Source organism: Schistocerca piceifrons, chromosome 2 (assembly GCF_021461385.2).
Source record: "Schistocerca piceifrons isolate TAMUIC-IGC-003096 chromosome 2, iqSchPice1.1, whole genome shotgun sequence".
NCBI classification, from domain to species: Eukaryota; Metazoa; Arthropoda; class Insecta; order Orthoptera; family Acrididae; genus Schistocerca; species Schistocerca piceifrons.
Window position 1 is genome coordinate 442286578 of NC_060139.1, and position 23273 is coordinate 442309850.

Below are 23273 nucleotides of genomic sequence, written 5' to 3' on the forward strand. Positions count from 1 at the left end.
GTGTTGGTCCAGTGCCTCTAGCGTGCAGAAAGGATAGTTACAGGCCCTCAACTGGTCTCCTTCTAACCAATACCCGGTCATGCAGGTATCGAGGTGGAACCAGCTTTCATCAGAAAACACAACAGACGGCCGCCTTGCCCTCCATCGAGCTATCGCTTGTCACCAGTGAAGTAGCAAATGGCGGTGGTTTGGAGTCAGTGAAATGCACACTACATGGTGTCTGGTTCGGAGGTGTCCTTGAAGTAACGTATTTGTTACAGTTCATTGTGTCACTGTGGTAGCAACTACTGCTCAAATTGCTGCTGCAGATGCAGCCCGATGCGCCAGTGCCAACAGCCGAATACTATGGTCTTCCCTCTCGGCAGTGCCACGTGGCCATCCGGAACTTGGTGTTCCTGCGACCGTACATCCTTATGACCACCGCTGCCAACAGTCATGTAAAGTGGCTACATTCCTGCCCGATCTTTAGACAGTGTCGCAGAAGGAACGTCCAGCTTCTCGTAGCCCTGTTACGCGACCTCGTTCAAGCTCAGTGAGACGTTGATAATGGTGTCTTTGTCGCCATAAAGTCGACTAACATCAACCCACAAATCCCAATTTCAAAGATAACTAACACTCACTGCCGTTACAGTGTCTACGTAAAGCAATGTGATTTCCACCTTAATGGTGGCGCTACTAGCGCCACCTTTATGCGAATGACGCGATATTTGAATAGACATCGTCTTTCAGATCTAAAAGCACGCTTACCAACTTTTGTTTACGTTGCAAAACTCCTTGTTGTTGCTATTTTTTCCTCTTTGAGGTATGACATGACTCCTTTTTCATCTAGCTTAATGAACATGTAAATCTTCCTAGTAGCTTTATTTGACCTTTTTACTCTGGTAATCGTTGCTGCACATGCCTTATGATCGCTGATACAAATTTCAATATGGGCATACTCGAAGAGGTCAGACATGCTGCTATTTTATCTAGGCCGGCCGGTGTGGCCGTGCGGTTCTAGGCGCTTCAGACTGGAACCACGTGACCGCTACGGTCGGAGGTTCGAATCCTGCCTCTGGTATGGATGTGTGTGATGTCTTTAGGTTAGTTAGGTTTAAGTAGTTCTAAGTTCTAGGGGACTGATGACCACAGATGTTAAGTCCCATAGTGCTCCGAGCCATTTGAACCATTTTATCTAGTATATTATCCACATGAGTGAGATCCCGAGTATGTTCCAGAGAAAGTCATTATTATTACTTCACAAGTTTGTTTTCACATCTACAATTTACAAAAATTGTAACTGTTCCTATTGAGTTTTCGACGTTTAAAGTCTCCTCCAGCCACGACAGTGTGATTGGGGATCATATGCATCAGGCAGCTCAGATTTTCTCTAAAGTTACTGGTTAAGTATGAGGGTGAGTCTGGTCCTCGGTGGATTTTGAAACGTTGCGGATCTCTCTGCAGTTGTACATACGTGTGTGAGTCGACTGGGGTTCAGCATTCGTTAGTGTAAGCAGCTTTCCACACTCGTGAACTCAACAAACAAAAGATCAGACAACCGATTTTACACTCACACAGAATCCAACAGCGTCATTCAACTGTTCAAGTTGATAATTATTCGCGCTGCTGTGTATTAACGCAGCTGAAAATTTAATTACATTCATATAATTAAAAATGGTCCGCGGCTCGTGGTCTCGTGGTAGCGTTCTCGCTTCCCAAGCACGGGGTCCCGGGTTCGATTCCCGGCGGGGTCAGGGATTTTTCCTGCCTCGAGATGACTCGGTGTTGTTGTGTCGTCCTCATCATCATCATTCATCCCCATTACGGTCGGAGGAAGGCAATGGCAAACCACCTCCACTAGGACCTTGCCTAGTAAGGCGGCGCTGGTCTCCCGCGTCGCTCCCCTATGCTCTGTAAAGAAGTATGGTACTCATCATCATCATCAATTAAAAATGACCCACCTAAATTTCAAGATTAAAAGAACGCTATATGTTTCTTGTTGCCTGTGACCTGTGTAACACTGAAAACAGCGTCACAGTTAGGCTGCAATTCAATGACGATATAAGGGCCGCCACATCAGAATGTTGTGCCGGCCAGGTGGCCGAGCTGTTCTAGGCGCTACAGTCTGGAAACGCGCGACCGCTACGGCCGCAGGTTCGAATCCTGCTTCGGGCAGGGGTGTGTGTGATGTCCTTAGGTTAGTTAGGTTTAAGTAGTTCTACTTTCTAGGTGACTGATGACCTCAGAAGTTAAGTCCCATAGTGCTCAGAGCCATTTGGACCATCAGAATGTTGTGGGTGGAAATGGAATGGTCTTGGTCACTATGATTTAAATTGTGGTTGTATTGATTCACAATTACTTTCATCAAAAACATATATAGCAACATGCTAACCATATCTAGATTTCTCTGAATCACCAGCATGACAATCATTGAAAATTATATCTTTGCAAAAGACTGAAGATTGATTTGGAAATTACTTTCCAAAGTCTAGGCGACTCACAAAACGCGCAAATACTGGATAGCATCAACTGCAGATCCCAGTATGATAAAGAAATAACGGAAAACTGCAGTCACAAGTTGCGAAACAGACTCTCAAATTGTGACCTATGCAGTTCAAAGACAAACGCATATGTTAAACGCGACACTTAATCGAAAACCAATAAAGGTGCACCAAGCTGTAGTCGCGCACCGAACGCAACCCTCCAACGAACGAGACACGTGCAGCCACTGTGCGCCCGCCGAGAAACAGACATCTCCACACTCCTGGCGGATGCTAACTAGACTGCATCTCTCACACCAGTTGCAACTTTTGCCACAGTGACAACTGAAAATCTCCGTCCCTCCTCCTGCATACAGGGAAAACCTGCAGAATTTTCTCATCCAGTATTCGTTGTATTCTCTGTTGACAAGCTGAACTTTGCAGAATATCAGCTCGCGCCTTATGATTGCTGGAAATACACCTCGACACATAAACGCAGGTCGCTTCTCATGCTGTTAACAGCAAAATAGCGGTGGCCCTGATTCCCTGCTTCCGTCTTCTGGACCAGCTATGGATCACTCAGGACCTCACGTGGCTGGCACAGTTTAGTAGTTCTCTGGCATAAGAGACACTCAAAGCGGCTTACTCGCTCGATTGGTGCCCACGGGAACTTCTCTTGGACAAATTTCTCTCTCTTTCACTATTGTAAACCCACCGCCGAAGACTTGCTGGTGACACGCCTCGCTGCAGTCCACATCTGAGGGAAACGCGAGCTAACATACTAGAATTCACAGGTCCTGCTTTTCCATTCAAAAAGTTTGCGTGAATACAACATAAAATGATTATTTATATTGCCACTTAGCAACGTGTGACAACCTAGTTTCGTTACAACGGATCCATTAATAAGTTTATACCCAATCTTCGTACTGAGTTTTGGCCAATGTCACAGTAGCTTCAATATCTGTAACAGTGGATGTAATTTTGTTTTCTGTTACATAAAACCACCACCTCCGTTCCCCATTATGCTACCTTTTCGATTGTCAGTATTAACTTCACGGACTGTTGGCTTTCGTCAACAGATGATATGCCACTGGAGGAAATTTTATTGACTTACAGGAGCATTAAATACCGTTACTTTTTCCTGCACTATCCTGATGAAAGAGAATGGCCAGTAGTGGAGTAAGGGGGATACAAGGACAGGTTTAATTTATTAAAGATAGAGGACCCTCACCCACTTCCCCTGGTGTAGATGTGACAACAACACACTGATGATGTCACCAGATAATGTCATTGGATTTTCCCCCCTCCTTCAATTTCCATACCTCCCAATCCCTCCCACCACACCTCTTTCCCACCCCTTCCAGAAAGAAAAAGTTGGCGGGAAAATCGCTCCATCTGTGCTGACCCATTGGTGTTATCCTCTTGGAAAAGCTCAGTCTGTATTGAGCTATTGGTGTGAATGATATAAGGAGGATTTTTCTTTCTTTCATGGTGTTATTTTGTTGGAAAACGATTCTAAAACTTTTTCTTGTTCGTGTGCTCACCTTGATGTGTGGACACCGACTGACCTATTTCACTTTACTGCCACCAGAGGACACTCGAAATTGTGACATCACGAGTGAAACAAAAATGGCTAGACCAATGGTAATGCAGCATCCAATCAGGTGATCATGACGTCTGGGATGTAAGACACGTACAGTAGCTCACTGGAATCAGTCAATGGAAGGCCATGAGATGTCAACAGCAGCAGCAGCCGAGATTGTGCAACATCTCTCAGCAGAACAGGAAGAAATGGAAATGTAAGAATTCATTACATGTCTTTGGTACTGCTATTGCTTCTTCTTTGCCCCACACATAGGAGTCCTTCTTCTTCTTTGTTCAACACCTGCGGTGACCTGTAGCATGTCTGCACCTGCAGCAGCAGCAATGGCCTTTAGCTTGTCAGGACCAGAAGCGACCTCCAGCATGCCAGCATTTCAAAAGAGGATGCACAAATGAAGTCAGTCAAAGAGTAGTCTGTGAAAAGACCAATGCGCGTGTTGTACAACAGCTATCACCGTCATACTTTGGCTAAAGATCTGGTGGAGAACACAAAAAAATATAGTCTTATGTAACATCACTAAGCGGCTTAAGGCTTCCATCCAATCACTCGTTGACCAATTTGGTTTGGCGGGAGAAGATAGCAAAAGTAAGGCCAAAGTTTTAAATTCCATGTTTAATAAATCATTCATGAAGGAGAATCGTACGAACATACTGTCGTTTGACCACCACACAAATACGTCGCCAGGTCCAGATGGAATCTCAATTCGGTTTTGCAGAGAGTACTCTACGTCACTGGTCCCTTACTCAGTTTGCATTCATCGCCAATGTCTCGACGAGCGCACTGCAAGTGACTGCAGAAAAGTGCAGGTGACCCCCTTATATAAGATGGGTAGAAGAAGGGACATGCAAATTACAGACCAGCATTCTTAACATCGATTTGCTGCCAAGTTCTAGAACACATTCTGAGTTCGAATACAATAAATCTTCTAGAGACCGAAAAGCTCATGTAGATGAATCAGCACGGTTTTAGAGACCATCGCTTGTGCAAAACCCACAAAACCCTGCTTGCTTTTTTCTCACTTGATACACTACAAACTATGGATGAAGGGCAACAGCCAGATCCCATATTTCTAGATTCGACACAGTACCCAACTGCAGACTGTTAATGAAGGTACATGCATACGGAATAGGTTCCCAGATATGTTACTGACTTGAAGAGTCATTTAAGTAATAAAACCCACTATGTTGTCCTTGATGGCGAGTGTTCATCGGAGACAATTGTAACATCAGGAGTGCCCCATGGAAGCGTGATTGGAGCATTGCTATTATCTATATACGTAAATGACCTGGCAGAAAGGGTGGGCAGCAATCTGCAGTTGTTTGCTGATGATTCTGTGGTGTACAGAAAGGTGTCGAGGATAAGTGACTGTAGATTAATACAAGATGACCTAGACAAAAATTTGAGTTGGTGTGAGGAATAGCAGCTGGCTCTTAATGGAGAAAAATGTAAGTTGATGTGGGTGAGTAGGAAAAACAAATCCGTACTGTTCAGATACAAAATTATTAGTGGAAAGTTGCGAAGTGATATGACATGGAATGAGCATGCGGGGATTGTGACAGAGAAGGTGAATTGTTGACTTCGGTTGACTGGAATAATTTTAGGAAAGTGTAGTTCATTTGTGAAGGAGACCAAATAATGGATGCTAGTGTGTCTTATTCTTGAGTACTGCTCGAGTGTTCGGGACCGCACCAGGTTCGATTGAAAATAGACATCGAAACCATTCAGTGGCGAAGTGCTAGGTATGTTACTGGTAGGTAGGTTCCATCAGCTTGCAAGTGTTGCGAATGTGCTTCGGGAGCTCATGTGGGAATCCCTGGAGGGAAGAAGACCTTCATTTCGAAGAACACTGCTGAGAAAGTTTAGAGAACCAGCATTTGAAGCTGACTGTAGAACGATCGTAGTTCCACCAACATAAGTTTCGCGTAGGACCATGAAGATAATATACGGAAAATTAGTGCTTATATGGAGGCATAAAGAGAGTCGTTTTTCCCTCGCTCTGTCTGCGAGTGGAACACGAAAGAAAAAGACTAGTTGTGGTATAGAGAATCCTCCCCCATGCACCGTACAGTGACTTGCGGAGGATGTAGATGTAAATGTAGAATCTGCAGTGGCAACCAGCACATGGCACCTGGACAGAATGTTGAAGCAGGACAAGGAACTGCTATTGTCTGTGCCACTCATCAGTCAAGGCACCCAGCCTATTCCTGAGTCGCAGGAGTGCACTGGGGGTACTACACAGCACGGTTCTGTTGAGTACAGGACTCCGATTGCACTACTACTCTTCACTTCAGTTTAACTTCAGTTTAACTGATAGTGAATCAAAGCGTCTAAATATTGGTATAGAAGCAGCAGCAGACAGTGACTGGTGTGTGGTGATGAAGATCGAAAATGCAACATAGAGTCTTAAAGTGCGGTTTTTTGAGTCTGGGTAGGATAAAGTAAGTCATGCTATACCTTACATGAATGTGCAGATGACTCAGGAGTATTATACACTTCATTCTGCCCTGGACTTTTGCTGTACCAGGCTGATGCTATCCGTCAAAACACTTTATGATGATGCAGCCCTCTAGGTGAAATCTCGAGGCCGATCCATTTATTTACAGCACCCCACTGTAGTGAACTTATCTGTATTAAGGATGATTCTCTTGTGTTAGAGAGACTGGAGCAATGGCTAATGTGTATTCAAGCTGCGTACTGTGACTTTCTGAACTATCCCCACGTGTGTAGTGTACATGTAGATGATTTAGAACAGTGCATTAGTTCATGTATCGATGCAGTGTCAAAATGGATTCTAATAGTTAGGGGGTCTATCCATGCCAAATTTACAGATGGAATACCCGAGTTTTGTGTTGCTCCCATTGGTATGAGGGAAATATACATGGAATTTAGTGCATAAAAGAAACAATTATTTGAGAAACACGGTGGAAACAAACCAGTGGACTTTTTTGTTAATGTAATGCATCCTTTGTACAATTGCTGAAGCGTAAATTATATTGGAAACAGTGTGATATTTCTTGCTTCATAACCCTCTCATTATAATGTAGCTCAGTTGGTAAGGTGATTATGCTGTTGTGGCTACATATATTATTACTAGCTTAGTGCCCACTGCTTTGCCCATGTAGACTGTATGTTTCTATTTAATCGAATTTTCATGTTGTTCACAAATTGCAACACCTTCCAAGCTTTTCACACTAATTAACACGATATAAGCATGGTCTTTTCTCAATGTACTTCTGATGGAAAAGCGATTCTGGTAGCTGGAGCCAGAGTTTGTCTTAATCATGCCTTTTGCGTTCTTATGGAGATATTTCCTTAGCAAATTTCATACCCTAACGAAAGTTTCTTTACATCCAACTGAGAAGTGAAATACCAGTTTTTATGAGTTTAGCTTTAAATTTTTTTTTAATGTAACGAAATAATCTGTTAAAATTTTTAGCCCCGTAGGGATTTAAATTCCAGAAATAGATATATTTGTTTTATTTCTAACCGAGAAGTCAAATGCCAGGTACCATAGCTGTAGCCTTAAAAATTCTCTAGTAGTTCTTTAGTAATTATTTATTTCCAAAAAATCTTTCATCCCCTGTTTTACCGCCCTAGTGGTTCAATTTCCAAAGATGCTGAAACAGGTAATTTTTTATTTTCTAACTGAAAAAGCAAATACCAGCTTTCGTACATTTAGCTTCAAAATTTCCTTAATAGTGACATACTTTCAAAAAACCTTTCATCCCCTCTTTTACCCCCTTAGGCGTGGAATTTCGGACAATCTCTTCTTAAATGATGCATATGGTGTGAGACCCAACGCTCTCCAAACTTCAACTTTCTATCCTTAGCAATCTGAGCTGGGTGATGATGAGTCAGTGAAATTTTCATAGACTTAGCTTCAAAAATGAGTGAAATATTTCCAGAAAAATGGTCATTCCCCATTTCACCCCCGAAGGGGGTTGAATTTCTAGAAATAGTGAGAAGACCAATTTAAATTTCCATAGATCCAGTTTTAAAGATGCTTTCATAATAAAACATTTTCATAAAAAGTGTCATCCTTGACTTCGCATCTTCGGGATTCAATTTCCAAAAACACTGAAACACGTAGTTCTTTATTTATGACCGAGAATTCAGATACCAGTATTCATAGATGCAGCTTTAGAAATACTTTAATAGTTGCGTGATAAAGACATTAAAAAAAAGAAAGCTTTCACCCACTGTTTCACCCTCTTAGGGTTAAATTTCCGAAAAACATGTTTATCTTTATTTCTGACTGAGAAACCAAATACCAAATTTCTTAGATCTAGTTTCAAGTTTGCCTTCATAGAGACTTTTTTTTTAAAAAAAAAAGCCTTCATCCAATATTTCACCCCTGTAGGTTGGAATTTCGAAAAATCCCTTCTTAAACGATGCCTACAGTAAAAGATGCACACCTTCTCCAGATTAAAACTTCCGTCCTTAGCGGTTTGGGCCGGATGATGATGAGTCAGTCGGTGGGACAGTCAGTCAGGACACTGCCTTTTTATATACACAAATGACAAGAGGTGACTGCATCAGTATACATCACACCATGGATGAATTCGGACACATATGGTGCACTCAAAGTGAGAGGATGGGTATACATAGACAGAACATTCGCTTGCACATGATTTGAAAAATTGAGGCTCTCGACTGTAAAGTTGCCAATGTATGCAAGGAACTACTGACTTATTGTCACACCCTTATGATATCGATCAATATATTAAATGATAGGTTAATCTAATTGAAAAGAAAGTAAACAACTTAACGGTAAAGGTCGATGTAGTTTTGCAGGATATGTATAAAGTGTATACTGCACAGAACTCTGCTTAGTATGTAACAAGATGTCAACTAACCATAAAGCCATTGAGGCAAGGAATGTCGTTAGTGAGAAATTATTGTTGCTAAGGTTAGCACATTTGGGGCGGTAGCAGACACTAAGAAGAGAAACCTTCAAACCTCTTACTGGTTACTGGGCTGCTCTCAGTCAAATAACGTGATGGCGGCGATGCCATTGCGGATTCATTAACCATCACAACGACGCTAGGATAGACAGAATATGTAGCATGAGCATGATAAAACCATACACAGTCTTTAAGTTTAACTGGTAACATAAAACAGATCAGTGATAGGGATTTCCAGAGAACACCAGGCCTACTGAATCTTATTTTCCCAAGACCTTGGAAAACCATAAGTTAAGCAGGGAAAATCTTGAAGTGTATGGTGAAATACTGTGTTTGACAGATGTACGAAAAAAAGTAAAAGAAGTACCAAAAAAGCCAGAGCAGTATGAAATTTAAAACCATTACAAAATCTGTATTAGATCTGAACATAGCAGCAGTGATAGTATTAAAATTCAACATAAAAGAGTGAATAGTTGATACCCACAGCAAATATATTGTAACGACTACAATGAGCTAATAGATTGGCTATGAATGCTCATGGCAACAGCTGCTGCCAGTAATACAGCTCATTCGAATGAAGTTGTTTCCATAATGTCTGAGCTTAGATACAGGGGTTTCGAATACGTATGGAGACAGTAGTTCGAGAACTATTCAAACAAGCAAGTAAAATATACCCGCGTAGACAAGTTATGATTAAAGGTTTGGATGACTAATGGCAAGCGAATCTCATAGACATGACGGAATATTCACGTGTGAGTAACGGTTTAAAGTATATTATAATGGCCACTGACACATACTCTAAACTTGCCTGGACACTACCTATGAAAACAAAAATGGAGGGAGAAGTGGCACAACTGATTGGCGATTGCTGCAGATGAGGATGAATCGGTTTCCAGACAATGTTCAAACAGCTTATGATGGAGAGTTTTACAATAGATATTTCAAGAATGTGATGGGGCACTGTGGAATACAACACTGCTCAACATTCACCCGTCTGAAGCCGAGTATTGTGAAACATCTGAACATAAAACTGAAAGATCAAATGTGGATGCACTTTAATCTTCGTTGTTCATGCAAATGGACAAATATCCTCCCACAAATAATTGCACTGTATAACAGAATCAAACATAGCACAACAAAAAAGATAGGAATCAATGTTTGTGATAATGGACTCCTAGGTGTGTTTGGAAAACAACATTGCGTATGCATAAAATGAAGATCTACCAAAATGTCATGCTGTACTTCGAATATTAATTAATGAAGCCAAGGCAAAATGTGTAAGAAGGATACTGGCACAGGACAGTGCACTGCACCATTTGCAGTTGATAGGACCATGTGTGCTTAAATTAGTGGCATCTCAAAGTGTCAATATCATTGCAGACATTCACAGTTTCTGTGATAATGTATGCAGACGGTTCATATTTAAAGATATCGCATTTGTAGAATTCACATAACATGCTGGTGTAATAGAGACATTGTTAGCGAGCATTGCATCGCAGAGGCCTTTCAAGGATGCGAAATAGCATACCCTATAAAGATATGGTATCGTTTCGGTTGTCTGACTACACAGATACCATTATCTACGTCATATGAAAGGAGGAGATCAAGTGAATGTATCACATCTTCAAGTATGCAGATATTAACGACCTGGAGTACTATGGATACCGTGCCCTCCATAAGCTCAAAAAGATGACAAAATAATGTTGTGTCTCCTTACGAAAATGTAAAATTAGTTTTCAGTTGGATTAGAAGTAAATAAATACGTTCTGTGTACTCATTTTACTGATTTCACCCTACTCAAACTTTGATAGTTATGTAGCATACAGCTTTGACCAAATACTGCATCTGTGGTTCTTCCTAAGCACAGGCGATACAGTTTTAGACATGTCTGCTGAATGTATCTGAAACTGGAGATGGTCATATGCCATCTGCTCCCATAACCTAGTATGTGCAGCACAGTGGGCAAAATCCTAAGTAACAAAAACATATATTTGTGTTATTCTCCACCTTAAACTTCACCTCATTATGGCACTCATGTTCAAAACTATTGTCATATGGACGCCTTGCGCATCCTTTATATATACAATGCAGTAGAAATTTATTCATTTCTCACAGATATATAGATAAAATCTGATTCTGTATTTCGGGACACTGATACAGTTTGGCTCTTCAGATACAATCTGATTATTTTTCACATAATATTTTTCAATTCAGAGATACCTTTTCCGCTCACACACTATTACTACTGATAATAATTATGACACAAAAAAACCACAGTCCACTCAACAGTAGCGCTGGTTGTGCATTTACGATTTTCGGAGCACAGAAGCACTCTGGCTGTAGATGTTCACAAGTTTTTCGATGGATAACAATGACTGAAAATATTCACAATACTTCTTTAGCCGCAGATGTACACAATGCTCGACTCTACAATGCATGAGCCCAGTTCACAGCACAGTGCTGCAGTTAATGATGGGGTACTGTGGATCATTAATGATTTTGAGGGTCTCTGTTTCCAGAACAGGACGGCACACTTTCAAATAACCGAAGTGGTCTCTGTGCCCCTCCGCTGGAGATAACGAGAAGTTTTCCACAAACAGATCCTCAATCACCTTGTAGTTTAGCTGTAGCATTACGTTACTAACTTCATGACCATCTATAATATGGCAGGAGAGGGAACTGCTGCTAGTACCAGGATCTCTATTACGAGGACTATGACTATCAGCCAAGAACTGCAAGCATCCTGTGGGTGAAGCTAGCTGTGGGGTAGAGCAATGTATGTAGAACGTGGGGCATGTACCTACGAGGCCACCCAAGGTTGGGGTACAGCTGCATCTGGCCAGCGTGAACATCCACACTGTGGAGACGGCTAGTGTGTGAGGGGATGAGGTGTGTAAGCAACTCCTGGCTCTGGCCCAGTTGGCAGTGGTGTCCTAATCACTGGGAAAAGTTTAGCCAGAGAGGTAGACATCTGCTAGCCATTTTTTGGAGCGAAGGCGCTGGTGACACAGTGGCGGTGGGGTCGATACCCCGCCCTTTGTTTATAGTAGTGGTGTTCTAAATTGTCTGGTGGAGCATAATTGGAGGGGTGGAAGCCCATGGCCGCCAGAGCAGTGCTACGCAGCGGTGATGGCGGGACAGACAGTGGTGGGGTCACTGGCAGCTGAGGTGGCTGTGCCTTGTGAAGCCACAAGCCTCGTTCTGGTGGGCGAGATGTGCTGCGCAGGACAGCGTTCTGGTGATGCCGTCTGTAACTGCGCTGACAACCATGCCGCAGCGTACTACCAGGATGGAAGAGTGGATTGCACACTGAAAGAATAACGAAAAGTAAGTACACATGTTATAAAATCCCCTACTGCTGCCTCAAATAAGGAAAGAACACTGTTATATGTGCTACAAAAAATAAAGACAGGTCCATAAATTACCTGAAGCAGTCATGACGTCAGCTTGCCTCTATGATGCCATCACATCCCCGATGGCATTGGGGAGCTCATCCACACATTAGGGCATTGATGACTGGACTTAATGCAGCTCTCGCTCTTGTTGTGGTATTTCCTTGTCTGGGCCAGCATAGAGCCATCAGTCCAGCTCTCCAATATCGCCTACAAAAGTAACAACATATAGATTTAAAAAACAAATTATGGCACTATGAAAGAAATACAAAAAAAGAATATACACTTACTCGACGTCTGTGATAGGTTTATCAGGGTTTGGTCTAACACTACCCTCAGCCTCCTCCAAATCACCTACAACGATAAGAACATATCGATTTAAAAAATTATACATGTACACAAATTAGAAAACTACGAAAATTTTTTATTTCATGAGGCTGCTCTGGAGCCTGTACAGGCTCGTCAGTTTGCATTTTCTCAGCCTCCAGCTGCCACTCGAGGTCAGCCAATAGTTCCTGAATGTATGCTGTAACAAGAAGGAAAAGATTTTCTAGAGAAATAGTACTACTGAATTGATAAACTCATACTATAAACAACGAAATCATACTTTGAAACCTAAACACAGTGATTTTATGAACTCTTGCCTATAAAATTGTTTTATGGATCTGAAGACTCAGAGGAATGCAATAACGTAAATGTTCATCGAAATCTCAAGACTCAGAGTAGCAAACACACAAACACTTGCTATGAAAATACATACTGACATAGCAATTCTTGCAAGTACTGCCTCAGATATTTCCACCTGCCAATCATGCTGCTGATGCAGTTTGAAGATGCTGAAGATTCCATGGCGGTGTTATAAAATGGTTCAAATGACTCTAAACACTATGAGACTTAACATCTGAGGTCATCGGTCCCTTGACTTAGAACTACTTACACCTAACTAACCTAAGGACATCACACACATCCACGCCTGAGGCGGGATTCGAACCTGCGACCGTAGCAACAGGCAGTGTTACATGATGACATCTCGACAAAGAGGCGAACGGATAGGTTGGAAAATTGGAAGGGGGAGGTGGGGGGAATCCATGATGTCATCTAGTGACACATCTACACCGGGTGCAGGGTGGGGGAGGGGGGCGGGAGGGTCCACCATCTTGAATAAATTAAAATTGTTCTCGTATCCCCCGTACCTGACTTCTGGCCACGAATGCCCAGTAATTTAGACTGCTATACAATAGATACTACATCATATGAAAAGATGTATATTGATGCTGTAGAAACAATATCTGAACATAATCCATAGTTTGTGCAACGACATCATGCATGATTTAAAATAATTAGTGATTAAAGGTGGAATTCATTTGTACTTACATTTCAGTTGTTTCGGAAATAATGGGTAAAATTTTAAACATGTCGACTCAAGAATCCATAACACTTTCAGGGGATAGCAATTCTTTCAGCGGCCCTGAAATCCGAAATAATATAGTCACTGGATATTTTATTTCATATCACTTCCGCAGACCTCCCTGTTATACCTACTGATAAACGAGTTGTCTCCGTCGTCTGGAAGCCTGAGGATTGGTGGGAAGGTGTCGTACGCGAGCCAGGAGCCGTGGGTATTCGTGGGCAGCGTGCGGCAGAACATCCTGTTCGGACAGCCGTACGACCGGAAGAAGTACCAATGCGTGGTGGAGGTGTGCGCCCTGTCCAAGGACTTTGAGCTGCTGACGTACGGCGACCAGACGCTGGTGGGCGAGAAGGGCATCACCCTCAGCGGCGGACAGAGGGCCAGGGTCAACCTAGGCAGGTACCTCAACTGATTGCGTACACTTCGCACAACCATATACACTCCTGGAAATTGAAATAAGAACACCGTGAATTCATTGTCCCAGGAAGGGGAAACTTTATTGACACATTCCTGGGGTCAGATACATCACATGATCACACTGACAGAACCACAGGCACATAGACACAGGCAACAGAGCATGCACAATGTCGGCACTAGTACAGTGTATATCCACCTTTCGCAGCAATGCAGGCTGCTATTCTCCCATGGAGACGATCGTAGAGATGCTGGATGTAGTCCTGTGGAACGGCTTGCCATGTCATTTCCACCTGGCGCCTCAGTTGGACCAGCGTTCGTGCTGGACGTGCAGACCGCGTGAGACGACGCTTCATCCAGTCCCAAACATGCTCAATGGGGGACAGATCCGGAGATCTTGCTGGCCAGGGTAGTTGACTTACACCTTCTAGAGCACGTTGGGTGGCACGGGATACATGCGGACGTGCATTGTCCTGTTGGAACAGCAAGTTCCCTTGCCGGTCTAGGAATGGTAGAACGATGGGTTCGATGACGGTTTGGATGTACCGTGCACTATTCAGTGTCCCCTCGACGATCACCAGTGGTGTACGGCCAGTGTAGGAGATCGCTCCCCACACCATGATGCCGGGTGTTGGTCCTGTGTGCCTCGGTCGTATGCAGTCCTGATTGTGGCGCTCACCTGCACGGCGCCAAACACGCATACGACCATCATTGGCACCAAGGCAGAAGCGACTCTCATCGCTGAAGACGACACGTCTCCATTCGTCCCTCCATTCACGCCTGTCGCGACACCACCGGAGGCGGGCTGCACGATGTTGGGGCGTGAGCGGAAGACGGCCTAACGGTGTGCGGGACCGTAGCCCAGCTTCATGGAGACGGTTGCGAATGGTCCTCGCCGATACCCCAGGAGCAACAGTGTCCCTAATTTGCTGGGAAGTGGCGGTGCGGTCCCCTACGGCACTGCGTAGGACCCTACGGTCTTGGCGTGCATCCGTGCGTCGCTGCGGTCCGGTCCCAGGTCGACGGGCACGTGCACCTTCCGCCGACCACTGGCGACAACATCGATGTACTGTGGAGACCTCACGCCCCACGTGTTGAGCAATTCGGCGGTACGTCCACCCGGCCTCCCGCATGCCCAGTATACGCCCTCGCTCAAAGTCCGTCAACTGCACATACAGTTCACGTCCACGCTGTCGCGGCATGCTACCAGTGTTAAAGACTGCGATGGAGCTCCGTATGCCACGGCAAACTGGCTGACACTGACGGTGGCGGTGCACAAATGCTGCGCAGCTAGCGCCATTCGACGGCGAACACCGCGGTTCCTGGTGTGTCCGCTGTGCCGTGCGTGTGATCATTGCTTGTACAGCCCTCTCGCAGTGTCCGGAGCAAGTATGGTGGGTCTGACACACCGGTGTCAATGTGTTCTTTTTTCCATTTCCAGGAGTGTATTATACTTTAGCCGATTATACTAGAATACATTAATATAATGTGTGTCTCGAACATGAACATTTGTTTTCAGTGAGGAAAGTATTCTAGATGAAACTATACATGAAAGTCAGCAACTTAAGAAATTTGCGCCTTAGTCTCTACCTCCTATCGTTGTAAGCTCTGCAATAGTCTATTTTATCTTATTTATCTATCACGACGGGATACACGCCCTAATCTCTCCATCTGTCCATTCTTACTCTTTTAGCACAGTGGGAATATCGCTACAGTTTCTACTTCTGTCACAGTGATATACACCTCATTGTTTTACTCAGTTATTTACCATGTCAGACTGCTACTTTGACCTTATCGCTAGGTTATTGTTTTCGAACTTATACTGTTCATCTTCTACACTAACTTACTCTGAAAATGTCTTGTTAAACCTTAAATGATTTGTAAAAGATGAACCCCGCACTGAATGTAGTGTGAACAGATAAAGTCTAAGTTTGAAGAAAGGAAAAAAAAGAATAGAAATTCAGATTTTGATGTTGCATTTAGCATTTAATCTAGTAATGACCTCTTTAGTCTAAAGAATGTAGCCCGTTACACTGACTGTACAACGTCGAAATGGGCTCTTTATTCATCATAGCATTTTTACACAAAGCCAGTCGCCGATTAACAGCCTAGTCGTCGTAAAATAATTTCAGTCATAAGACTATAACAGAATTTTACCGACAAAATGTTAACATTCCGCTATTCTTTCGGTCATACCTCTAAATGCTGGCATCAGATTAAACTGGCCATGCCCCACTCCTGCACTTTGGATTAGCCATTATTTGCTATTCTTCCCTGCGGAATGGTTGTATTAAGTAAGTATTTTCGGACTTCTACTTAAGATATTCGTTCGTTCCATAATTTCTCGATGCGAAAGTATAATATGGGTTGGCTTCTGAGATTAGTTCACTCTGCATTTGGTAAAACTCTTCTAGCATTCGCTTAACTGTCTATATTCAACGATGTTTGTTAATGGTTATCTACTCAGTGGTTAGTCTCCATAAACCTTTTTGGTTACCCATTTTATTATTCCCATTACACCACCATTCTGAAAGCTATTCTTTGTGATTCTTTTTTACTTTTCCCTATGAAACCTCTAGTATTCCTTTGCCTTTAATTTTACCTGTACGACTCAAGTCCTTCTTTCGATTAGCTCTCGATAGCCACGTGGATTCTATCGTAATTTCCCACTTCTCTTCTACATTCAATGCACCTTTTTGCTTCTTTTAATTCTTCACACTTTCACTATTTCTAACTTCTGTCCTTTTTCTCCCTAGTTTTCCTCTACAGTTTTATTCTTCATCTTATTACTACACCTTTTATTACTTAAGCACCTCTCACATTCTACTTCACCTTTATTATACTTTCAGGGGCTCTTTCACTAATAAGTTTCTTTTTTATTTTTTCATTATAAATTGCCGATTTTTGCTTATCCACTTCTAGTATTTTCAATCACACCTTACTCTCTTTCTGACTTTCTCTCTTTTAGCCAAACCATTACCTTGGTGCTTGTCGTCTCCTTTTTAATCCCTGTCTATTTTCATTAATACAATTATTCCCCTTCTGGTTACCCTCATGTCAGTTTTGGAGACCGTTTCTACAGTAAAAGACTACTAACATACTTAGAGAACGATAATAGAATTAAAAGATTGCAGCCTGAAAAAGGAAAAATGATACAAAACTACAAACCGCTTTGGAAGATGTGGCACCACACACGTGTTCACTTACGTTGTGAACTCCCTGACCTTTTATTCCTTATGCTCACAAGGTGAGTCATCACCTGCCGACGACACTATCAACCGTTTATCCGATGGCTTCTTTCTTCTTTCCTCTACAACATCTAATTAAGCACATTTACAGTGATGATAACCGTCTCTAAGACTCTTCCGTCCCCTATCGCTGTTGAAACCTTTGGTATGTTCTATTACATCCTTCCTTTCGTAAAACACGCTTATCTTATCTTCCTAATTTGAATCAACGGCCGTGGTCCCTTCTTATCTGTGCCCTCACCATTACTAGACTCCTTTCCCATCGTCATCGTTAGAATTCTTATCTCATTCTAACTCATCTGACTCATCCCCACTGTTGTAATCGCTGTCTGTATCATTTTCCTTTTGGTCTCTTTGCCTTTCCTTCGTATTCACTCTCATTTGTATTAATACTTCCTTGGACATTCGTTTTCTGACTTTACCATATCTTCTTTGTTTGTTTGTATTTCCAGTACTGAAGAATCGATTCCTGCATCGAAAGCTTCCGTCTTAGGGATAATTTTCTTCTAACTTTCACTATTTCTAACTTTTTTCCTTTTTCTCCCTAGTTTTTCCCTACAACTTTCTTCTTCACCTTATTACTACACCTTTTATTACTTAAGTTCGTCTCACTTTCCACTCCACCTTTATTATGCTTTAAGGGGGTCTGACATCATTATTGAACCTAAATCCTAAATCCATTTCACTTACGTACTCCCTCAAAAAATCATTTTCATCATCTCTGATCTCAGGGACTTGTTCTCACTTTTACTCTCAGAGATTCCGAGTTGACTTTAATTTCTGATTTCAAACATTCTCAGTTTTTTGTCAATGAATCTGTTTCTGTTCTCAGATATTTGGTAATTTTTCAAAGATTCTAAACGCTGTCGGTTTGCTTTCATTGCTTCTAATAACTGCTTGAATAACATGTCTGTCCTTATGTGTATCTTTCTTGGTGAGCTGGTATATTCCAATTCCTTCAAATGTAGCTCGTCCCTGTCTTTCTCTCCCTCTCTTCGTTGTTTAGTTCCTTCTTTTTCCACGCCAGGTTCTCCTCTTACCTCACCATGACTTTCATCTATATAATCCTGTTCCCCTTTTGTTCCCAGTGGATCATCTCTCTTTCGTTCATCACTCACACCCCTCTTATCAATAAGTTCCTGCTCTTTCATATTGATCCGACTCATCTGGGAAATCCCCAACACCCCCCCCCCCCTCTCTCTCATCGATACAAGCACACTTTTGATATCAAATTAATTAACTAACTAATTAAATTGATCAATTAATTACGCCCAGCCCTCCTCCTTCATCCCCCAATTCCCCCATCCTCTCCTCCATCTGGAAATTGGCGACAAAAACTTGGCGGGAAGAGCTCAGTCCCTCTCCTCCCTTTCTCTCCCCCCCCCCCCCATCTGGAAAATGATGAGAAATGCTCAGTCTGTGCTGAGCTGTAGGGCTAGGCAAGGATTATGTTGCGCAAGAACTACATGTCCTAATTATGTAATTACACTGCTGCAGCTTGGAGGTGTTGTCTTGTTCGAAAATTTTCGTGTGCGTGATTACCTTGACGTGCGCCTCGACTCAGATAGTGCACAATGCCAACACCAGAGTACGTCCATCTTCCTCACCTCTCGTACCACCCCTCCTCACCCCACTCAGTAAAAACTGGCTGGAAAAATCGCTCAGTCTGTGCTGAGCTGGTGGTCTGGAAGGATCCCACGACAAGAACTTCAGCTACATTGCAGAAGGCTTAGTAATATATTGTTTATTTATAAAATTCGGTTTGAATACCAGTTTTCAGGTGTTGGATCTCTTTATTGGCAAGAAAAACACATCATTCTCTGCCGTTTATTTAATTTTGCAAGATACAGGTCTTGTAAAATACCTCTAAAAGAATTAATTAAATACTTGAATAGTCTGATTTCTCCCAGTCATGCTAGGAATACCGTCATGAAATCGCCATCAACATAAAACACTCACTACACGTAATCACACAGTTACAAACCGCAGTAAACCTATCTGGTGAAAAACGCTCTTTTCACGTCTTCACGTGCGCCGCACTACACCACACGCAACAGATCACTGGCAGCCCTTTGAGTCCAGAGCGCTGGACTGCGGCACCAGCCCTCTTTCGAAGGACGAAAGCGTGATAACGGATGTCGGCTTCATTTGATATTTGATACCAGACTCGATTCCTGTTTTGCTTCCAAACACACACCTTACACACCAGGTCATTGGAAGCAGCTGCTCTATGTGCTCATCCTTCTTTGCAGATACTGACTGAATTAGTTCACAATCCTCACCCCCTCGCCGCTCTGGCTGCTTCCTGTCAGACAGAGCATCAGATGGTGGCAAGGCAACTGTTTGATATTGATACCTGGGAAATTCCTGTCGCAACATATGCTCTCTCTCTCTCTCTCTCTCTCTCTCTCAAGTGGCTACTTCCTGCCCAGCGAGCACCTGTCGCATGCCACTGGAAACCAAACTGGCCCCTCTTTTGTTTTGAAGGAAGTAGTGGGTACCTGGTAAATCCACAGCTCTCCATTTGCTCATTCATTCTTAGGACTGACAAATTGGGCGGAAAAATCCGGGGCTATCTGGGCTTCCACCCCACAACTGCCTGGTTTCCCAACCCTACTCGTCCGCAGCTCGTGGTCTAGTGGCTAGCGTTGCTGTCTTTGGATCACAGGGTCCCGAGTTTCCGGCCGGGTTGGGGATTTTCTCTGCCCAGGGGCTGGGTGTTCGTGTTGTCCTCATCATTTCATCATCATCATCATCATTCGTGACACTCGCTAGATTTGACTGTGTAAAAAAATGGAGTGTGTAAAAAATTGATACTTTGTACAGGCGCTGATGACAGCGCAGTTTTGCGCCTCACAGACCAAAATCATCACCCAACCCTACTCTTCCCTCTTCTTTATTTTCGTTTCATCTTCTCAGTGGAGGCTGTCACAGTTACGTAATGTGGTGGTAAATCCGTTACATTGGAGGTAGCTGAAAACGATAGTGAGAATTTCAAGTTTCAGTTAAACTGCGCTATGTCCTCAAACAATTTGCAAGTGACAGCACAGGGGTTTGACTGGAGTGTGCTCACAATACCACTGTCGGAAACAATAAATTGATCAATCAGGAATTTGACGTCATGACTGGAAGCAATGCTGTATAAAATGATAGCTGTAATTTCAAATATCGGCAGGAATCCATACCGCTGTGTAATTCCCAACCACACACAAATGAGCTAATTGCGTATGTCGGGATTTCCGAGAGGTGTGGGGAAGGAGGGGGACGAGTGGGGGAAGATTTGTCAGAAGGAGTGATTATTCAGCTAACAGAACAATAGGTCTGTCCCTGAATATATGATTGCCCCTGAATGTATGCACCAGCACAAACAAATGGCGCAGGACCCGTTTACCCTACGACAATTACTATGCGCTACGTTGTTTTTATGCGATGTACATTGTGTACGTTCGTAACACAATAAAAAATGCATTTCCGACTATCCTGCCTCAACAAAATCGGTTGTGGACCCACTATCACATATTTCAATTTATCCCAAAATGATCGAGACAGCATGTATCTCCCTTAATCTTGGTTTATTGATGCAGGTAAGTTGTCTAATTACTAGATCATCTAATCATGGTGGCCGCTTGTGCCTACAAGCTCTCTAATCGGACACTGATGATTCGAAGTTTATTGTTGGTTAAGCCCAGATTCTATCACTGTATCCACTGAAACATTCTCTGTCGCTAACCATGTCAAGTTGTTGGTGCTGTGTCAGAGGAAAGAAATCTCTCAGTTTCTTTAATCGATATGGTTCTTCAGTTTAAATATTTTTTCAGTTTGGAGATAAGCCAATTAGCAGCTTCAGATTGTGCTACCACGCCAGCAGTTACTCCAAGTTGTCCCCAGCTGCAGAAGGGCCTCTGGGCTGTCGGTATATGCCCCCACCCCATCCCGCCTTCGCCCCCCCCCCCCCCCCTCCACTCCATCCACGCGCTGTGCACCGCTTTGGTGGCAGCAAACTTCGTTCGTTTATTATACTGACTTCTTGAAACGAAATGTAGAAAATGCAGTGCAGCGCAACCACCGTCATCCAGACGGACAAGAATGACCACAACGCCGGAAAGGCGGTGGCCAAACTGCAGAAACTCTGGTTCATTCTGCATTTACAAGCCAAAGATTAGTACAGTTCAGCAAAAGACAATTCTGTGCTATTCAGATTAAAAAGTATGTTAATGGTTCTGTAATTCTAGCGTTTAGGTAGCAGTTAACCTGGTCCACAATTTGCATCGCACAAATATTACGATGTTGATTGCAAAACGTTGTCTAAAATGATTACTGAATTGAAATATCTAACTCATGTTAAGGTAGCAAAAATGTACCATTACTAAAATGATGCCTCTTTATGTGAATTCAAAACACAAACTACTAATTCACGGGAACTTGTTCTAGCTCCTCTTACAGTGCTGTGACTGTACTGATTTCCTTAGTGATCGTTGGATCCACTCTGCTGTTCGATGACTTCAGCAGCGTCCTGAATTCCAAAGTTTCCTTACACATTCCGTTCTGGACTTGTCATTCTTCAGGGTATGCGGATGAAATAAAAGGAATTACTAACTGATGGACAAGTCTGCTGTCTTCTTTCATGAAAAGCGATTCGTAGAAACATCCTAGATTCTTTCAGAGTTCAAGAATAATACCGATCCAATAACGACGTCTTCAAAATGTCATTAACTGGTGATAGTCTGGGACGCTGCAGCCCATCCGACTCCAGTATTTCATCACTCAAAAGTAGAAACAAGGTTCCGTCTGAATGTTATTAATATTAAACACGTCATCATAGTTCTTGTTGCGTCATTTGCGGTGCCAGAGGTCCCTTTGAACGGTCAGCAGGTTTTTAGCGTGGTAGGCAGTCGCCGTAACCCGGATTTTAGAGACACGACCTCGTTACTACTAAGACTGCCTCAGTACTCGCACCACAGACGTCTCCAATAACGTTTCCCTGTCTTCCAGCGCCGAGGTGACTCATTCCGTTCTGGCCAATGTAACATGCACAGAACGGAATTTACCTTTTGTAGAGTCGTCACTAAGAAAGGCTTCAACATCCAAAACTTCGCTGCCCCATTTGCCTTTAAATCAGCATCCGTTATACATCAGCCACACACAACGGACCTCTGCTCGCTGGCTTGTCGGTGACGCCCAATAACAAGCGGCTTTTCCACGAGAAAGACACAGCGCCGTTGGCTTTGCCATTAGTCGTCTCCTTGGCTCTCGTGGACTTCATTCAATGAACATTATTCTGAAAATCCATAGCGTTCATAAATCCAGACAGTTATTTATATTACCTTGTTCTTACGGTCTTTACATTTACTCATTACTTTGATTTATCAGCTTACATTCAACACTATTTCAAAATTCGAAAAGACCTGAACACTGTTTTCACCAGTCATCAGGTGCGCTGAAATGTGACCGTATACGGGTGGCGGGAAAACGCCACAACGTCACTCCACTCAAGCTTTGTGAGGTTACACTATATTTTCACACAAAATAATGGAAATGTAAAATATAGCATAAGCGTTACAGGACGAAATAGAATTTCAGTTAAATTTACGAGTAAATCATATTCACTATTCGTAAGTGTGAAAGTGCTTCCAAAGAAGATTCGATTACGTCATGTTTTTGTGTTTCAAATGGGACTCAGGCTTCTGTGAATGACACAGTGAGGACTTCCTCGACTAGCTTTCTGTATAGGACGAATTATTGTCATTTGACGTTAATTGGATTGTTGCAGCAGACGGCATCGAAGTACTACATCAGTAAACCATAAAATTTCATTCAGTTTGTTAAGGAGTGTTTACCTCAG

General features: G+C 42.9%; 1 protein-coding gene across 1 annotated transcript in view; it reads left to right on the top strand.

Moving 5' to 3' along the window:
* LOC124775458 (probable multidrug resistance-associated protein lethal(2)03659) overlaps window positions 1-23273 on the top strand; it is a 263350-nt gene that overhangs the window by 118466 nt on the left and 121611 nt on the right. The window contains exon 8 of the mRNA XM_047250291.1: window positions 13882-14168. Coding sequence (XP_047106247.1) covers window positions 13882-14168 — 287 coding nt within the window. The remainder of the gene's footprint in view (window positions 1-13881; window positions 14169-23273) is intronic.